General features: G+C 31.6%; 1 protein-coding gene across 29 annotated transcripts in view; it reads right to left on the reverse strand.

Moving 5' to 3' along the window:
- RIMS2 (regulating synaptic membrane exocytosis 2) overlaps positions 1-21204 on the reverse strand; it is a 511671-nt gene that overhangs the window by 250993 nt on the left and 239474 nt on the right. For 16 of the 29 annotated variants that reach the window (XM_064476913.1, XM_031439470.2, XM_064476910.1 and 13 more), the window contains 6 exons: positions 14531-14598; positions 12611-12730; positions 10391-10490; positions 9295-9418; positions 7606-7652; positions 4021-4133 (listed from right to left, as the gene is read on the reverse strand). In XM_064476913.1, the coding sequence (XP_064332983.1) occupies positions 4021-4133; positions 7606-7652; positions 9295-9418; positions 10391-10490; positions 12611-12730; positions 14531-14598 (572 nt within the window). Of the gene's footprint in view, positions 1-4020; positions 4134-7605; positions 7653-9294; positions 9419-10390; positions 10491-12610; positions 12731-14206; positions 14416-14530; positions 14599-21204 lie in introns of all 29 variants that reach the window. The other 13 variants (XM_031439443.2, XM_031439442.2, XM_064476911.1 and 10 more) reach the window with 1 other exon arrangement.

The following is a 21204-nucleotide window of genomic DNA, read 5'->3' on the forward strand; positions in this document are numbered from 1 at the left end:
TTTAAAAATGTATAATTCAGTGGCATTTAGTGCATCCACAATGTTGTGCTACCACTACCTCCCTCCAGTTTTAAAACTTTTTCATCACACCAGAAGAATACCCTGTACCTATTAAGTAATTGCTCCCTACTTCCCCACTGACTCAATTTCTGGCAACTACTAAGGTGCTTTCTATCTCTATGGGTTATATATATCTCATAAAGAAAAGGTAAAGTATTATGTATCTTATTACAATTTGTAATTAATATTAATTAATTTAAGTGCAAAATATCTGATATTATCTATAAAAATTCAGCCTTATGCAAATGAAGAATTTGAATTTGTACACCACAATTTATTTTGTATTTTTAATATTACTTCCTACTTTTACTGCACTATTAACTTTAGGACATTCCTTTTATGCAATGCTTCTAAAATAACAAGGTTGTAACAATGAGATATAAAAGATAAAAGTTCAAAGAAAATACTTTAATTTATGGAAGGTCTTAAAAAGGCTATCAAGTTTCTAAGTAAATATAAAGGATACATACCTATTCTTCAGTTACTTATTCCCTTTAAATGGGCATATAAAATGGATATGTACAATATATACAAGCTCATCACTAAAAACGGAGTCAGAAGAATATTAAAACACAGTAACTTAAGGAAAAATTGCAACTATTAATCAGCCACAGACCCTGAAGTAAAATAAAATGACTGTCAATAAGAATTTACGTATTCCTATCGAAAAAAAGAATTGTGAGCAATTTCTCGCTTTCAAAAGAGTTAAAGGCTATATTTTATTTTAATACTCTATCAAAACTTTAGCCAAAGGCTGCAGATTAATTTTAAAATATTGAGAGAATTACAATTGCAATCCTCTAAAGAAGGAAACTGCTGAATTCTGGAAGAATATAAAGTTTAAAAAGAATCAAAAATAAGGGAGTGTTGACAGTGAAAGGGCTAACATAGAGTCCAGCTGTCATAAACCTGAGCTCATACTAATTTTCTCACCTAATACAAATGGCACTTCCATAGTTATGCCTTAGCATAATAACAAGTAGCAGCACAATTCAAGCATAGAGAAGAAATAAATTGAATAATTAAAAAAAATCAACAGACTTGTGCTTGAACGTTTAACTAACAATTTGCATTATACATATATTATATATTTGAGAAAACATCAGTCCATGAACTGACATAAATATATTAAGAAACTCAGCTCACATAATATACAAATCATCTTTGTTGTCAGGCATTAGCAATGTCATGATTCTGCAAGTGAGTTATGGGCCCAGGTAAGATCCCACTAAAACCAAAACTAGCCAAAAGTAAAAATAGAAGGATATAGGAATTGTAATGTTGCCTTATGACTTCCTAGGAGTTCCCCCAAAGGATGATATGTGTGGACACTTATTTTACATCATTAGAGCAAACCAAAATTGTCTCCAGTTGGCAGAAATTGGGTTAAATATAGAGGAAAATACTCTATCCAGAGGGTATCCTGCTTGTGTTTTCCTGCATGCAAAGAATGAATATAAAATTAAGTTTCATGAAGGTAAAATCCACGTCTATCTTGTTCAGTGTTGTATTCTCAGCTACTAATATTACGACTGACCAAGGGATTAGAACTTAACATATATTACTTGAACAGACGATTGTAGTTCAATTTGGTAAAAATATTTTAGGGAAAAATTTTGGCAACAAATATCAAGAATCTTTCATTTTTTTCTTTCATATTGTAAGTTTACATCCTGAAAGTTATGCCAACCAAAGAATTTTGTTGTAACAAAATATGCAAGACTTATAGTCAAGGATTTCCATGGCATCATTATTTATAATACTATAAATTAGAGACAAGCAAGATGTCCTATAGTAGCAAATTAAATTAAATGGAGTACTAAATAGCCATTAAAATCGCTGTAGGAGGAATTTTTTAAAGAAAAACATTTAAAGGAAAAAGTACACAATATATTACTAAGTGAAAAAGCAAGTTTCAAAATAATATACACAGATTTATCACAGTTTTGTTTAAAAATTTATATGAATGTGAATGATTATATTCTAGTGGCAAGATTACAGGTGATTTCTATTTATTTATTTATCTATGCTTTCTAGACTTACCACAACAAATATGTACTATATTTACAAACATTATATTGCTGGAACATACTTCTTCTAAGTCATAATAAAATGATAAAATGGTACACATTTTAAATTATGACTATATGGATTTTAAACCAACATCATTCATAAATCCAAATGCTATATACTTTTAAGTTTATTTTCCCTCCAAATATTTAACAGTCTTACCTTTCTACCATATTCACTTCGAACAATGAAATGAATTTGAAATCTGTCTAAATGCCTGCACTGTGCTACTCACCCTCCCCTCCTAGCCCAAATTCTAATATAGCCTTGGGATTTCAAAAGAGGTAACAAAGTAATACTTACTCATTATGGAAATCTAACTTCCGCTCCCTCCTCCACCTACTGAAGCCAACTCTATACAACACACACACACACACACACACACACACACACACACACACACACACACACTTATGTACTGACATCATCAGCCACCCAGAGCATTATGTATAGATGGACTAGTAAAAGGAAGCCATAATTTAAAAATTAAAAAGCTAATATTCATTAGCACTTCCTAAAATGATGGAAGGAAATAAATATGTATTTGTAACCATAAATGACAACATCTGTGCTGTCAAAATACGTAAGAAAATAAGCAGAAAGATGCTACTTATTGTGGAAAATGGAAAAAAATACCACTGTCCTCAAATGAAAAAGTTCACTCTGCTTATGAAAGAGAAAGGAAAAGAAAATAATAAAGAGAAGAAATTCATTTTAGTAAGACATTTACAATCTCCTAATAGTGTCTCTCATCTTTCTTACATAGCTTTTCTGTTATTATCACTTTTGTAATCAAAGTAGTCCCAGAACAGACGTATCTAATGACTTTTTCAATAGCTTTTACTATGTTATTTCTGATTATATGTCCTATATATCCAACTAATTAATAAAAATTCTTTAGAAAAATCAAACACTTCTCCTTCTCTACAAAATAAAACAACTTTTGTAGCTGACTGAACAAAAAGCTAGAAATTATCTTAAAATATCAGTTAAAGAATACTTTAGTTTTTAATCTGTAACATTTTTTATCCAAAATTCAGTGTCTTAATTTTGAGAACCTAAATAGTTCTTAATACTCACAAAAATTTAAGTTTAGTAATTCATCAGAATTAGAGTCAGTATTAACCTGTTACCAAAATATAACTGGATACATTTTAATATTTTAATATTTTTAAAGGTCTAAAAGGGAATTACAACTGAAGAAATTAATAAAAAGTGAGGGCCTGAATTGACAAAGCTCTTCTAATATGGGTATAAGATACATAACTAAATTTTTAACTTTTATCATAAAATGTTCAAATTAGAGATCACTTAATATGAAATCTGGCTGGTGTGCTCAATAATCTATTATATATTTCTCCATTTACTTAGTTTTGTCTGTTGACAAAAGCATCTCAAGTGTCATTACATTTCAGAGCAATATTCATACCCCAATGGTTACCGTGAAATTCACCTCAAATTTTCTTAATGTTGAAGAGAACTTATAAATATTCACTTTTATCTTAAATATATCATCTTTATATAGTGCAGCATTTTTCTTTCTCTTAAAAGTCTATGATAAGTTATACTCATTTTAAGGTACTGAACAGAAATCATGACCTTAAATTTTGGAATAATGTGACTAAGGCGAGAAAAGTTTTAGGAAGCATCACAAACTCTAATTCTCATTAAATTCATTAAATTCCAGAGAAACCAGCTTGAATCAAGAAAACATATGCTAAATAATTAAAATTGAATTTAAATTAATTAAACTTATTAATAGTGAGAAAACTGATGGTTAAAAGCACAATTATATCCTAAACAAAACTTGGTTTACAGAAAACTAACATCATATAGTAAAAACACTACTTGATTTTCCAAAAAAAAGAAATTAATCTAGTGATTACATACTGAAAGTTGTCCAGATAAGAACTGTGGAACATCCCTCAGCATGCCAGGACTCATGGGAGAGGTAACGGAAATAGAAGGACGATCCATTTTTTGAGATTCGAATGAGCTAGAACCTGAAATAGTAATTATACATAAAGAATAGTAACAATGGCTCCTCGTTAGTATTTAATAATCTTCTCCAAATAACTTTTAAGTTATTTTTAATCTCCACAAAATGCCATTATATAGACCATTTTCTTAGCTACACTGTTCCAAATATACTTAGAGAGGTTTTTCTTTTTTTTTAAAGCATAAGTGCAGCTTAAGGATTCTCTTAAGACCAAGGATGAACCATTTTCTGTGCCAATTGTAGCAGAGACAGACCTCTACCTCAGAACTTAGTTACTTCATCTGTTATGTGCACTAAACTCATATCTTACAATAACATACTAAGAAAATTTTAAAATAGAAACTTAGGGAGGAAAAAAGGAAAAACTAAGTCAATAAGGCAACTTGAAGACGGCCTAAACTTGTAATACCAAAAACATAAGTACTAGAATGTTAATTGTGAAAAGTTTTTAAGAAGTGATTTTTAACCATATCTGGAAGGATAATAATAAATTAGATGGGCAGAAAGGAATTGAGGGGCTACTAAGAAAAAGATACAGTGTAGCAGAAAAAGGAGAACCTCAGTACCCAGAAGTTATGTATAAATTTACTTGTATGGAAGGGAAGGAACAAATTGGAAAAAGAATAAAAATGGGGGTAATGAGATACTGGCAGAATTAAATGCCTGGAATTCTGGGCACAAATTTTGGCGCTAATAAAATATCCATGCTAAGTTCTTATGAGTAAGGTAATAAAAACTGCATTTGAGGAAGATATCTTTATCATTTATTTAAAGTGGAGGTTGAACTGAGTGAGATGGAAAACAGTTAAGAACAAGTGGAATTAAAAAAAAAATAGGAGAGGCTGGAAAATGGAATGAAAAGAAAGAAGAGGCAACAGCACAAAATTAAAAAACGAGGAACTCAAAAACTAATTAGATACGAGAGATAAGGAGAAAGGGGGGAAACATTAAGGTTTCAAGTCCTATAACCAGATACGGAATCAAGAAAATCCTCTAAGTGTCTGCCTTGTTCTCTGCACAGGACAGTGCTGATATTCCCAGGGATGCAGAACAATGGAGAAGTCCTGCGTTTAAGGGAATGGGTGGAGAAGTTAATTAGGAACACAGTGACCCTGTGACACCTCAGAGACATGAAAGGGGAAATGTAAACTGGGTAATGGATATACGGATGGGACTGAATGTCAAGTGGGTATTAGTGTTAAAAATTAAACTTTGGTGTCTCCCTAATTGAAGGCCCAAGTGGATAAAATTCTCTTCTAGAGAGAATAGAGTATAAAATGAAGGGGGAAACTGCAAGCCTTGGGATCAGAAGTAATGGTGATACATTTATGGTAGATAGAAGTGGGAAGAATGCTGACTTTATACTAAGAAACAAGCTAAGTTTTCTATACACTAAGCTTCAAGTAACAGGAAGACCCTTAGAACATATTTCTTCAACATCCAGGGATGCAGGGACAATGACAGATCATTTTGATAAATGTAAACTTAGGAGCCGTATGGCAATTAAGACCACATGAAGAGAAGAATTTATTGAGGAACTGAAAATAGAGGGTTAAGAATTGGGCCTTGGAGAAAGGTATTCTTAACATTTAAAGAATAAAGGATTGAATCTAATTTGAGAAAGAACCTCTGTCCTCACAGGAACAACTTTGGAATTGTAGCCTGGGGGTTTTCAAATAGCCCTAAGAAGGTAAGGGCTCCACAGTGCTCACGTGATATCTGAGTGACGTAATACAAATGAATAAAAATTTACCTACTTCATAGATCGCTGTGAAAACTAAGTGTGATGGTGTAGGTACAACATCCTGCACAGTTCCAGGGACTCATAATGGGAGTGATGATCATGATGATAATATTATTATATATAATAATCATTGTTATTTTATATTAGAACTTACTATGCTGCAGTTCTATGTGATCACTATATTATTTTGGATAACATGATTTAGCAACTAGCTAAACGTACTAAATCAAATGGGTCATAAGATCATAATTTAAAGTTTAGATCTATGCCATTCCAAAAGGATTTCACCTCTCTGGTAAAGATTTTAAAGAAATTTATACTCCTAATTGTATTCTAAAAGTAAAAGGCCCCACCTATTTTAATAGTATATTCTCATTTGCTGTGTGTATAGAGAATCCAACCACTTCTCACCACCTTCATTGAAACACCATGGTCAAAGTTACCATCATCTCACTGCTCAAGATACTGACTCACTGGTCTCTCTAATGTCACTCCATTTAATACATTTGCAACGTAGTAGCCAGATTTTAAAACATAAGCCTTTCCTCAGAAACATCCTATGTAGCGCTTGATTTCCCTCCAGGTAAAAGCCGAGTCCTTACAGCGCTTTATGAAGTCTATGCAGTTTGGCTGCCTGTGACTTCCCACTCGTCCTTCCTACCATTCCTCCTCTTGCTCACTATGGCAACCATGATACCCTTTTTGCTTTTTCTTAAATGCATCTCAGGCTTTCTTGCCATAGAGCCGTTGCACTTCTGGGCCCTGTCCCTGGAGAACTTTTGCCTCAGATTGCCGCTCTTTCAAATCTTGCTCCAATCCTTCCTTCTCAGCATAGTCTATCCTGATCAACATATTTCAAACTGCAACCTTCCTCCACTCTTCTTTCAGAACATTCCTTACTCTCAATCAATCAAGAAACTTAGTTCATTGGAAAAAACTCATTTGTTTAACATCTGAAATAGCACTCAAACATATGTAATAAAAAGTATTTATGTACTTAATGTTATTTTAACATATTGTATAATAATGTGTATTGTTCCATAACTACTCTGTTAAATCAGAACTATTCTCCCACCTTTAAGAAATATAAATTAGAATATATGTAATTATGCCCAAGATCCCCCCCATTTACTGAAGATTAGGTCACAAAATTGCAAATTTTAAAATTAGATGAACTTTGGCGGGGGAGAGGTAAAACTTTTGGGAGTGATGGTATGTTCATTATTTTTTATTGGCAATGATGGTTTCACATGTATGTCAAAAATTCTCTAACTGTGCATTTTAAATATGTTCAGCTACACTAGTATATCTTACTAGAGCCATCTAAAAATATATAGTAGTTGGGGGAGGGTATAGCTCAGTGGTAGCGCATGCTTAGAATGCACAAGATCCTGGGTTCAGTCCCCAATACCGCCACTAAAAAATAAATAAACCTAATTAGCTCCCTGCCCCTCCCCAAAATAAAAAATTTCTATTCAAATAAATGTATATGCTTTTAAAATATATATATAGTAGTTAAGACAGTATGATTTTTAAAAATCCTAAACTATTATAGACTTTTGTACTTTTTTCCACAATGACATGAAATAGTACATAATTTTCCATCTTTATGAGACTATGTACTTGATAAAAATATTATATTCCTTATTTTATATTAATAGATAAAATATTTCATTTGACCCCTGATGAATACTTTATTAATAACATTTTTTCTAAAATAAATGAAACTTACTGGACTCCAGTTGTGCATGTGTGCTGTCAGGTATTCTAGGTATATCTCTGAAATGATATAGAAAGAAAATAAGAAATGATTTCAACAAATAATAGCAACTGCTATTTTGATCATTATCAATCTATAACAGGGCAATGTAAAATGAAAAAAATTGTGTATTATACCAGCATTAAATAAGAAAAAACAAGTCACAGTACTTTATTGCTAATAAAAGTATTCTGAACTAACTCCTACTACTTAAAAGGAATTAAAATACATATGTATTTATGGCAGATTTATAAAAACATATACTTTATTTTCTACGTGCTTCAATACATAATTACCCACTCTAAAAAATGTCTGTATTTAACATGACAAGTTTTTATAGACATATTTTAATTACACTCTACTCTTTACTTTTACATGCTGCTGTTCAAATCAGTAACACTGAAATTCAAATAAAATATCACCAAAACAAAAAGTAAAATATTGATTGTGACTGAAAAATTTTAAATGTAAAAACTCCACTGAGAAAAATGTAAACATATTTCTTACTGAGACTTAACAAAATTACCTTGTAACTGCATTTACACCAAAAATATGTACATTTTTGTTTGAGATTTGCCAGAAGGGGTATGTATTAATGGTTAAGATCATTCAGAAATTACATCAAAAATATTTCAGATAGTAAACAAAAATATGATTAGAGGATCCTTTAATACCAGGAAATATATTTGGTTAATACACTAGCTGATACAGCAGTTTTACCATATTACAAAATGATGAAAAGATGAAGTGGAAAATAGATACAATTTCATGTGACAGATTCATTATTTTTGAAAGGAACATTTCAACATTTTGAAAGGAACACTTCAAACTGAAGTCATTTTCTTTATCATGAAAAGAGGCCAAAATAATATAGTGCAATCATTTCCTAAATGAGTCAAAACTGGGCATCAGTATTCTACAAGAAAGAAGGATTTCCACAGATTCCACCCTGGAATGCTCTTAACCCCAAACATGCATTTAATAATTCACTGTCAGTTTATATATTTTTCTACTGCTTTTTTAGTTACAGGTGTATCTTTTACATTGGCTTAGAATACAAGCTTCTATAAAAGAAACACTGCTGTGGTATTTCATGGGTAATTCTCACAATACATGTACAAAGGATTATATTTATTGCCAACTGACAAAAGTCAAAGAGTAATTGACATTTGCTTATTTTTTGTCTGTTACCTTAAACGATGTTCTTTTTCTTTAAATAGTTGCCTCTATCTAGAAATAGTATGACTTTAAGACCTCTCTTTCTTATATTGAAATCTCCATTTTGAAAAAAATGTGTAAAATTCATAGAATATAGTTGATTCTGAGTTTTCAATATACTGAACCATACGTAGTTCATGAAACTTCTTTTGAAACTGTGACTATAGTCCCCTTCTGCTAATGTCTTTAGCCATCTACTAAGCTAGTAAGATAATAAAAATAATAAACACTTAAATATTTCTTCTCCTTTTGTAATTAAGTATATGATCAGATAAAGAGATGTCATGATTTTGGGTGAGGTATTTTTAGTAAAGAGGAAAACAAAAGTATTGTCCCCAAAATAATTTATTTTTATAAAGTAATCAGACATTGTTGTATTGTATATTACAAACTGTTTAACAGTAGTCAACTTTATACATGTATAAAGTACTCCAACCAACTCACCCAATAGGCCTTGAAACAACAAGCTCGACTTGTGGTTCAGGTTTGGATTCCAGAATGATGTTATATACTTCTTCAAATGTGGCTCCTTGCAATAGCCTTCCATTCCATTCTAATACTTCATCACCTGTAGTGTGTGTGAGCAATGCTAATCTTAGAAAAACTGATCCCATAAAAGGTACCTGAAGCGAAAGCAATCTTAAACTGCAATGAATTTCATAGAATAAAATCACCATTACAGAATAAGAAACATACTAGAACAGTTTCCAGTGGCATAAAATTTGATGACCAGGGTGAGTAGTATATTTCAACCAAAAGGACAAGGGTCCAGAGGAAAAATTACAAAAAGTTATCACTCTGATTTCTAGGATTTTTTCAGTTCTGTCTTGTCCCTGAATAGTTGTTTTTCTTGTGAGGGGAAGCAAGTTGGGAATAACCTATGCCTCCGACTTGATGACATCACTCCTGTCTCTGTCATTTCTTAATAGAAATTCCAGTTCCAGAAGCGATAAAGATCAGTTGCCTCTTTGAAGATTTTATAAACTGTTACCTCTGTATTCAATATATATTTTTATTGAAGTATAGTCAGTTTACAATGTTGTGTCAATTTCTGGTGTACAGCATAATGTTTCAGTCATACTTGAACATACATATATTCATATTCATTTCTTATATTATGAAAAACTGACATGAAAATGGAAAATGTTATTATTTCTTAATTCTTGTTGATAAGTACACGTTTGTTTCATAATTATTTGCACTTTTTGAATAAAAAATAAATATTTTGAAAAATTTTTTAAAAACTTAAAAAAAAAAAAAGAAACAAGAAGGCTTATGGGAAACAAAACAGGTAAATCCTAGATACAGACAAGGAATATCCATCAGCAAAAACGTAAGGTCAGTAAATACAAAAATCTTTTTATCTAAGGTCACTCAAGAACTAATAGTTACAACTTTCCATTAATGAATAAAGATTAATATTTAAGTTAAATGAACTTTTTTTTTTTACCAGTGAATTCACTTCTAAATGAGGATAACTTTTTCATAACTACTCAAGTTTTAACAGTTTAAGTGCAAATACTCAAAGAGAGAAACCTACCTGGTCTAAGATGTCCTACAGTATCAGCTAAACTTCCTTTTTTAACTTTGGTAATAAATGCACAGAGCCGACCTGATTCAGTCATCTTTCCTCCTACAACCTGTTTAACAGAAGAAAATGTTATAACAGGCATATTGTTCAAATGAACACAGTTGAAGATTCAAGTAAAAAATAACTAGACAATTTGTGGCTTTTAAAACTATAATTTAACATGCTAAAAATAATTTTTAAATAATATAGTGTTATTATTAGGAACTGAGTACATGTCCCAAGAGTAGACTCTTTACATATTTCAAATGTTTTACAATTTAATCCATTATTTGTTGTAAGTGTTGCATAACTTAGAAACAATGTAACAATTTATAATTTTTGCCTTTATTACAGAATTCTGACTTTTGCCATTTCTAAAAACATGTTATTATAGCACTACAAAATTATATTAACATTTCAAGTTATAGATGTCAAGTATCATAATATATATTTTATTACTTTTACTATAATTATATCTTCTAAAAATTTTATTAGTTGGTAATCTTTTGGGCACAGTGATAATGTACATGATGATGAGGATGGATTTTGACTGAGAAAATTACAAAATTTACTTAATCTCATCAGAATTAATGTAAACTTTAGACCATCTGCCTCCCAATTTTTCTATTTTTATGTTTGTATTCATACATACCTTTCAGAAAAAGAAAAAACAAATGTGAGCAATAATGCTGTGGAGTCAAATGTGTACCTGTAAGACTGGCCTCTTAAAACTTAATGCTGATTCTCATCAACTGCCATTCAACCAATATATCAACTTTATAGCAAGTTAAGCAAATAATAGTAACTAACATCACTGATGTGTTTTTTTCCTCTTCTAAGTTGACTAAATAATACAAAATTCAAAAGTCATTGATTTATCTTAATCCATGTATTTATTCCCAAATCGCAGTGAATTACACTCAGTTGCAGCTCAGTTAATATTATCTAATTATTCCTATTTTTGGTTCTGAAAATTATATGTATAGATATTATGGGCTGAAATCCCTGTGTTAATATTTTAAAAAGTTTCTTGGCTTGATAAACTTTAATAATAATAATTAATTATACTGACTATAACTATTGAGTACCAGGCACTGTACTAAATGTTTGTATATTGCTTTATCTAATCTTATTCAATAATAATTCAGTCAGTATTATCTCCATTGTACAGATGAGGAATCTGAGGCTAAGAGAAGTTTAGCTGCCTAATGCCATATAGTTAGTAACTGCTATCACTAGAACTCAAGCCAAAACTTCCCAACCTCTATACTCCACTGGTCTAACACGATACTGGGCAGATCTGGATTTAATTCCCACCTTTATCACCATCTCTGTGACTGTGGGCAAGTTACGACACCTCTCTAAGCCTATTTCTTATCTATTGTGAGTGTTAACAAAATGATAGATGTAAAGTGCTCAGATGAGTGACAGCCACATGGCAACCACCCAATAAATGTTGTCCAATTTATTTAAACCTGAAGTTTTCAAATATCAATCACATCCTAGTTTCTATAGGACTACTTCTGTCCAATGGCTTAACTAAAACATTGACTCTCTTCGCATTTCAGTTTTTAATTCTCTTTACAGATGCACAAAAAATAAACAGAGCTTTCTTTGGTGTACTTACCAAATAACTGTCTGGTATTTTACAGTAAAATATAAACCAATATTTATATTAAATCTCTTAACGTAAGTATTTTTGAGTTTCCAGACTTCAAACAGTATTCTCCCTCTCTCTATCTCACACATACACACAAACACACATTTTGCTACACTAATACAAAAATTATATATTTCTATGTAACACATATATTTCCCAAGTTTGCATATTTAATAATTAAATAAATCTATCATTTTAATAGAATATAAACACAGATATAGACTTAAAGGATAAACTACATAAAATAAGTTTGAGCACTGTATTTAGAATTCAAGTCTGTAACTCGTTTTATTTTCCAAAATTATATATATGTATGTGTGTATGCATGTGTAATTGTAGAATAATGGCAACTTCTTAAATAATACTTGGAAAATGAAAAGGTTTTAGATAATGAGTGCAAATATTTAGGAATTATTGAAAATGGAAAAAAAACTCCACTAAATTGGTATAAATAGTTATTAAATCTTTCACTTTTCTGATAAATCTGTAAAGGATTATAAAGCCAAAATCTCATATATTTCATTACATACCTTCAAGCCAAGCATTGCTCCTGAATCTCGAGGTACACTTCCATCTTTTAAACGCTTATTTAATAAAATGCGACCAATTAAACGATCTCCATCTTTAGACGGCTGCCACGTCACAGGGTGCTGACACATTGCATCAACAAACACAAAAATTAATGTCCTGTTATGACAAATGACCCCTTATTGTACAATCTCTCTAAACGTCAGACTTCCAATGTGTTATGATTACACAAACCAGTTTGCATTCAAAACACTGATCAAAACAGCTTACTAGATTATGATTATAATCTCATGTTAATAATCTCAAGTTTTTAAAAATTCAGTTATTTCAAATTCTGACAACGCTCTGACATAATACTGAAGTTATATAGATCTACAAAATCTGAGAAATCTTGAAAATAAATGCAAACTCTAATTTAATTATCTACACACTAAACATGAAAGGTTCACAGGCAGAAAAGAGACTGCAATTCTATGTAAATGAACTCATTTCAAAAGGAGAATTTAATCTTCAAACACTTTTGGAAGACTTTTGAAGGACTTTACAGTAGTAAAAATTAAAAGTTCAAACTCTATTAAAACATGAAATTTGAACTTATGATGAGGTTTATAGATTAAATTATAAAAAAAATACGCAAGCGCCAGTAAATTTCCAAGTGAATGTGCATGGGAGAAATAGGCCTATTTCAAAGGTGAGGATAGATTACATTTCTCACTTTTGGAGGTCCCTTGATTCTTTCAGGTCTCTGATCTGTTTAGTAAATTAATTTTATTAGATAATTCAACAGTATCCATTGTTAAACAACCTTGAAAATATTAGTAGCTTCTCTCGGGGCAGAACCAAGCCTTTTATAAATTATGATACCATTCCATTATGAATTATATGTCAAATAACAAGGTAAATGATTTGTGTAATCACAGTTTCATAGCTATCTAAAAATAACATGCACATCTTCATGCAAGATTTAGCAGGCAAAAGACAAGTTCCAGTAAATCACATCTATATGGTAAAAAGATTTCAAAAGTCTCACTATACTAAAAGCAAAAATAATAAATACCAAAGCAGATGGCAGTGGTTCTAATACTAATTAATACTACATTAAAATGCTATGACAATAAAACAAAAGAGCAAAATGACAGTGAAAGGGAAAAAAGAAAAACAACTTTTTCTGTGCAAACAGACCCAATTATCTCCCTTTTGCCTGGGATTCAAACTATTAATAATTTAATTTTCATCCCAAGGGAAATATATGCAAGCAATTAAATAAGCCAATCCAAAAAAATTCTTTGTATTTGTGGTAGATAATAACATTACAAAATTCTTTCACGCGACCATAAACAAGATATTCCTTGGTTCCTAATTTTTATTTTCATTTACTTATTTTTTTAGTATGCCGTCCAACAACAAAAATAGCAAAGCAAGCAAGAAGTATTTTGGTTTGTTTGTTTTAGTTTTGTTTTTCTTTTCTGCACCTTAAGAAATGCTACATTGACCCTTGAGATGCCCTGTCCTTTTATTATGTTTCGATTGAATGAGTGACAGAGAGCAAACGAAGACCAAATGAGCAGGTTAAAAGGCAGGCTCCACGATCTCAGTACCTTATCACTATGGCTATGCTCCTCGTTAAGGGTTGTGCTACTACACGTATCTACCCCAGAGTCCTTAATCTGAGGCTCAGACCATTCCAAGTCCTCTTCCAAAGAGTGGCCACCAAAGTACATCATTTTCTTTTGTCTCTCAGACCTGGTGTTAGAGTCCGACAAAACTGCCTGCTCACTAGTTTTTCTTTTTCCCTTTTGACTGTCCCCTACAGGTGTGGGATAAAAAAAAAAATACAAAAAAGAAAACATGCAAAGGTGTAAATAAAAAAGGAAAAGTGAAATGATAACGGAAATCAAATAGTAAGGCTCCACATGTCTCACCAAAGACATTGGGGATGCCTCACTGCTATGCCAAGACGTATGGTCCAACCAGTTGTAATCCATGTCTCCTGTGAGAGTCAGACAGACAAAAGAGTGAAGTAAAGGAGACGGTGAAAGGGAAGACAGACAAAGACATTATAAACATTTTAAACTGTGTGATCCTCTCTGGTTTCAAGAACTTTGTCTGTAGCACTCACTATATACACCAAGAGAAAGCTAAGATTTCAAATGAGTAAAATTTACACAACACAGAATATATAGTTTATGTACTCTAGACAGACCCTATAGAACAAAAGTGCTGCAAGGAGAGAAAAAGCTAATAATAAACAGGAATAGAAATGAAAAAATTATATATTCTGAAAAAAACAAAAGATGATCAGCTATGTCTGTTACTCATGCAATTTTTTTTCATGCTGATCTATAGATGTGAGTTTGTTTTCCAAAGATTACGGAACATTTTAAAAATTAAACAGTGCTTTGCTAATAACCACTACAATGAAAAGTGAAATAATCAAATGTTGTTTCTGGAATGTTGTATGATATTCTTTATAATGCTGAAACCTAAAAAATGTTAAGTGATTTAAAAAAAAGAATTGGTTACATAAAAGATTAACTTTGTATGAAAGTGACAAAACAGGTTCAATTTCTCCTAGTAAAAATAAAGGGAGTATCTTTTCTTTTATTTACTTAAATATCATGAATTACTTAATATTACTTTGAAATGATTTTTCAAGTTTTTTCAGAAATTATGTTCTCATAAAAAAGTAAATTTTCCGTTAGAATAATTGTAAGACGATTTATGTAATTGGCAACTAAGAATGAATCTCCATCTCCCAAACTTCTGTGCTCATCTGCCTTACATTTGAAAAAAGAATTTTTTGCTATGTATTTTTATTCATTTATTTAATTTTTCTGCATATATTTTTAAATTGACATATATGTACTGTTCATTGTTTCTAAGAACAGTTTAGAGCTTTAGCTTTTTAAACTTACATAGTTATCAAAGGAATAAAGCCAACCACAAAATAAGAATCAACAGAATGCAGTAAATAATCCAATCATAAAGGACAACCAAATGTGCTTACACATATTCATGAAATCAGTCATCCAAGCTATAAATAATAAGTAGTTCATTTGTGTCCTTTATGAAAAAGAATTTTTTTAGTCTACAAGGGGACATCTATCTTTTTCACTTCAACTTGTACTTTCATTTATTTAAACATATTTACTAAACACCTTCCATATGCTAGGCATTGTGCTAAGTCTAGTGGAAGGGGTAAAACAAAGAGACGTCAACAGAGTGGAGATAAACACAACAAATAAATCATCAGTGTCACACAGGGGAGTACAAAGCACTGAAAGAGTGAAATAACATCTAATTAGATTTGGGGGTCAGCAAACACCTCTAAAGAAGTGATATTGAAGATAAGAACTGAAACATGTGACCTAGAGGACAGATAAAGATGGAAAGTGGAGGAAAGAACATTGCTGGAAGAAGTAACAAGATGGTAAAGGACTGATGGAACACCAGTGCGTCTGAACCAAAAAGAATGAGGGAGAATATAGTGCTAAATGAGGCCGCTGAGGCAACGCGGACCAGCTTAAGGAGGCCTTTTTTATGCCATTGAAGATCATGAATTTCATTCATTTAAGAATTTTAAGCAAGATGGTGACATGATCTGATTTACATTTTTAAAAGATGAATGAAAAGTACTAAATAGAGATTGGGTTGGCAGGCACCAGAGGTAAAAAGACAATTATAATCATTCATGGGATAGCTGATTAGGGCTTGAACGCAGGTGATGGCAACAGACATGGTAAGAAAAAGGAACTGAGCGATGTTTTAGAGGTAGAAATAAGAGTGTTAAGAAAGATTGAAGAGTCAAAAATAACTCCCAGGTTCTGGGATTAACAACTGAATAGAAAGAAAGACCATTCATAAGAGGAAGAAGCACTTTTAATTAGGGAAGGGGGAGAAAAGAGTTACTTTATTTCACGGAATCTAAGATATCACTGACTGTAAGATTCATAGATATTAAAACAATTAAAATATGCATCTTAGAATTTATTAAACATGGTGATTAATTTTGGAAATATTATTCCAAATACCTGTAAGTTATTCAAGTGGTTATATAAGAAATCAGTTGGTTAAATTATAATAAAACTTAAAAGGAAGGTCTGAACTGGAGACATAAACTGGGAATTATTAGCATACAGATAGGAGTAAGGTGATCATTTAGGAACAGGGTAAAGTAAGATATGAGGTGGTCCCAGACTGAATTCTAACAGTTTGATTTGAGATCAAAAAAAGAGAGACTTGAGAAAGAGCATGAATAGACAGAAAAGAAGGACAGAGGAAGATGGAGGACTCCAGACCAAATACAGAGTTTCCTAAACCAGAGGAAAAATCAACTACAGAATGATTTCTATACAACAGGTAAGACAAGGAACTGAAAAGACTGCATTTAATTTGGCAACATGAAAATCAGGACGGATGTTAGAAAAAGCACTCTAGAAAAGAATGATGAAATTAAAATCGGATGGAAGTCACTGAAGAGTCAAAGGGAGATAAGGAAGAAGAAAAATTGTAGATGAATGGGCCACAAATCCATAAAGCAGCATAATTACCATCACCTGGGAACTTGTTAGAAATGCAAATTCTTAAGTACCACTTAGACTTAATCAGAAATTCTGCAGGTGAGGCTTAGCACTCTGGGTTTTAACAAGCCCACCAGGTGATGATGATCTCACTGTTTGAGAACCACTGGAGACAATTCTTTTGAGAAGTTTGTGAAGGATGATGAAACTGTGCTAACACATGAAAAATTCAATGTGTAGGTGGAAAAAACACATTCTTCAACTGTGAACTAGAAAAGTGCTTCTCAATCCTTTTTCACGGCACAAATAGACAATAAAGATTTTGCGGCTGCCCAAAAACCTCAGCATAACTGTATCTACAAATATCTATACTGCTCCACAACAAAGCATTGATAAATCTCTGAACTGGATTAAATACAGAGACTATAAATGAAAATTCTTGGTTGGTTTATGTGAAGATGTGAGAATTGAGCTTCCAATATCTCCTCTTCTCTTATGCCTACAAACCATCAAAAATGCAGAAATGTAGTTTTTCCCTCTGTAAATAGATTAGCAATTTAATCATTTGAAGCTAAAGTGAAAATATCTGACAAAAAAAAAAGTGTTACATATGTTTGGTCCTCAGTAAACATTTCTTAAATGAGTGAATATTAGTGTTACTATAAGGATTAAATAATCAATGTAAAACATACAGAAAATAGTCCTAAACTACTAGGACTATTTAGATAATACTTATCACTTAATATTCTTATTTTGTATAGCTTCAAAGTGCAGAAATAAGATAATAAAATATCTTTCCTTCAGTAGCAGAACAAAAATGTACTACTGAACTTTCCAGTTCTAGAACAAGAAATAGAAGACAAAAAGAACCAAGTGGAAATTTTAGAACTTTCTGAAAAAAACCCTGAAATTTAAAAAGCAAATGAATGCATTCAACAGCAGAATGGAGAGGACAGAAGGACAACAATGAACTTGAAAAGGGAACAACAGAAATTGCCCAATCTGAGAAACAGAGAGAAAACAGACTAAAAAATAAAATAGGACCTGAAGGATAATAATAAAACATCCGTATCATTGTAGTTCCAGGAAAGGATAAAGGTAGGGCTGAAAAAGTGTTTGAAGAAATAATGACTGAAGAATTTCCCAAATATGCAAAACATGTAAGCCCACTGATTCAAGAAACTATATAAGCCCCCAAACAGGAAATATGCAGAGCAATCTGTGATGAGACACATCACAATCAAACTAAAAACTAGAGACAAACTGTCTTAAAAGCAGCAAGAAAGAAAAAACACCTTATTTGAAGGGGAAAAACAATTCCAATGACAGTGGTAAGATTTCTCATCAAAAACCTTGGAGGCCAGAAAGAAGTGGCACAACATTTTTCAATTGCTAAAATGAGAGAATGTCAACCTTGAACTCTAAATATGGTGAAATAATCTTTCAGGAATGAATGAGAAATAAAGACATTCCCAGACAAAAGAAAACTAGAATGTGTCACCAGCAAACTTACCCTAAAAGAATGGCTAAAGGAAGTTCTGGAAACAAAAAAGAAATAAAAAAGAAAGGACCTGGAAATACAGAGAAGGAATAAAGAACATGGTAAGTAAAAATATGGGTAAATACAATACACCTTCCTTCTCCTCTTTAGTTTTCTAAATTAGGTTGATGTTTGAAGCAAAATGTATACATTGTCTGATGTGGCTTTCAACATAGAAGAAATATTTAAGATAATTACATTATAAACAGGGAAAGGTAAAAGAACTTAAAGTATATAAACTTTCTACACTTCACTCTAACTAATAAAACTAACTAGTGTCAATCTAACTAGTAAAATAACTAGTGTCAATACTAGTAGGATGTGATAAGTTGTACATATGTAATTCAGTACCTAGAGCAAACACTAAAAAAAACTTTGCAAAGGAATACACTCAAAAATACTACAGATGAATCAAAATGCAATTCTTAAAAAATGTTCAAATAATCTACAGAAAGGCAAGAAAAAGAAAACAGAAAAATAAAAACCAGAAGGAACAAACAGAAAACAAAAAAACAAAATGGCAAACAAGAAAAATGCAGACCAAAATCCCTCATGAATATAGACACATAAATCCTTAACAGAATATTAGCAAATATAATTCAGCAATATATAAAAAGAATTAGACACTCTCAGATCAAATGGGATTTATTGCTAGAATGCAAGACTGGTTGAATATAAAAAAAAAATCAATTTAAGCTATAATATTCACAAGTTAAAAAAGAAAAATAACATGATCCTATTCATTAATACAGAAAAAAATTCGTGATTAAAAAAAAAAAACTCTCAAAAGAAGGAATGAGGAGAATTTGCTCAAATAAAGGACACCAATCAAAAACCTGCAGCTAAGATCACACTTAATGGCAAAAGGCTGAATGCTTTATATGAAGAGAAATTTCACAAAAAAGGGTATCTTTTTTTGTAATAGCCAAAAAGTGGAAACAAGCAAAATGTCCTTTAATAGGCAAATGGCTAAACAAACCGTGGCATATACAGTTTTTGGAATACTACTCAGTAATAAAAAGGGAAAAAAAACTATTGATACATACAACATAGATGGACCTGAAAGGCAATATGCTGAATGGGAAAAAAAATCACAAAATATCACATACCATGTGATTTCATCTATATAACATTCTCTAAATAAGAAATTATAGAAATGGAGAATAAATTAGTGGTTAGTAGAGGTTAGGGATGGGGAGGAAGGGGTTACTACAATGGGGCAGCATAAGGAAGACCTCTGAAATGGTATAGTATCTCTGTATCTTTACAATAGTGGTGCTTACATGAATTCATATATGTGAATCCATATACAAACACATTGTTCCACTGTCAGTTTCCTGGTTTTGGGATACTGCACTACAGGTATACGAGGTGTACACATTGGGGCGAACTAGGTGAAGGGCACATGGGATCTCTCTGTACTATCTTTACAACTTCCTGCAAATCTATAATTATTTCAAAATTAAAAATTAAAAATAGTATGTTGCTGCCTTCATAGGCATTGATAATCCCATCACTGGAAGTGTTCAAAGAAAAGCTGGAGTACCACTTGTCAGTATGATGTAGAGAAGAATCCGTGCTTCAGAAAGTTGTATTAAAAGCCCACTAAATTCTATCAAATTCTGATATTCAGTGATTCTCTTAGTTCGAATTACACTCACTTAAATATAAAACTTTGTTTAAAAAAATCAAAAGATTCACATCTTAGGCTAAGATTTTCTCCTTCACTTATCTCTAATGCAAAATATAAACTAACCCAATAGTACAGGTGTTTATGTTGTGTGTTTCATGCACAAAGAAAAAAAGTTCAGATATTCTACTTATAACATGAAATTTTTCTACAGTCCTTAAGTGAAGATAAGAATTTAACTGTTTTATGTCCTAGTTTTTCATTAGTTTTGGTTCACAAATGTTTTCAATTAAATCACATACATACACATATATACAAAGGTACTTTTCAACATCTTCATTTTAATCGTGTTAATAAAGTCACAGAGTATGTTGCAACAGAAAGACTTTTATAGCTGGAGCCACAAAACTTATGTTAAAGTATTGGCTCCACTCCTAATTAATTTTATGACTTGGGCAAGTCAGATAATACATTAGGCCTCATTTACTCATCTGTATAAAAACAGGTTAATCATGGTATCTCACAGGTTGTTGAGAGGTTTAAGTAAGATAATAGTCATAAAAGTGCTTGACAAGTTATAGTCATCCCAAAGTGGATGGTATCACCATCATCTTCATCATTATTAAAAGTACAATAATTGTAACTTTAATTCTAAACAGACAGGGAGAATTCATCTCTGGCCCTTTTATTTTTCCTCTCATTCCTCTTTTCGGTATTTTATTCCTTGGTATTTCGTTCCTCCTCAGCTTGTCAGGCATTACATGGGTCCACATTTCCCAGCAGGAAACCCTGGTTCTGCAATGTGAATAGGCTTAAGTAGTATAAAGGTCCTCAAGTCAAATAAGCTTGGAAAACTCTGGGTTAAATGTAATTAGATTTCTTGAGTGCAGAATTTTTCCTATGGTA

The sequence above is a fragment of the Camelus dromedarius genome, chromosome 20, assembly GCF_036321535.1.
Source record: "Camelus dromedarius isolate mCamDro1 chromosome 20, mCamDro1.pat, whole genome shotgun sequence".
Classification (NCBI taxonomy): Eukaryota; Metazoa; Chordata; class Mammalia; order Artiodactyla; family Camelidae; genus Camelus; species Camelus dromedarius.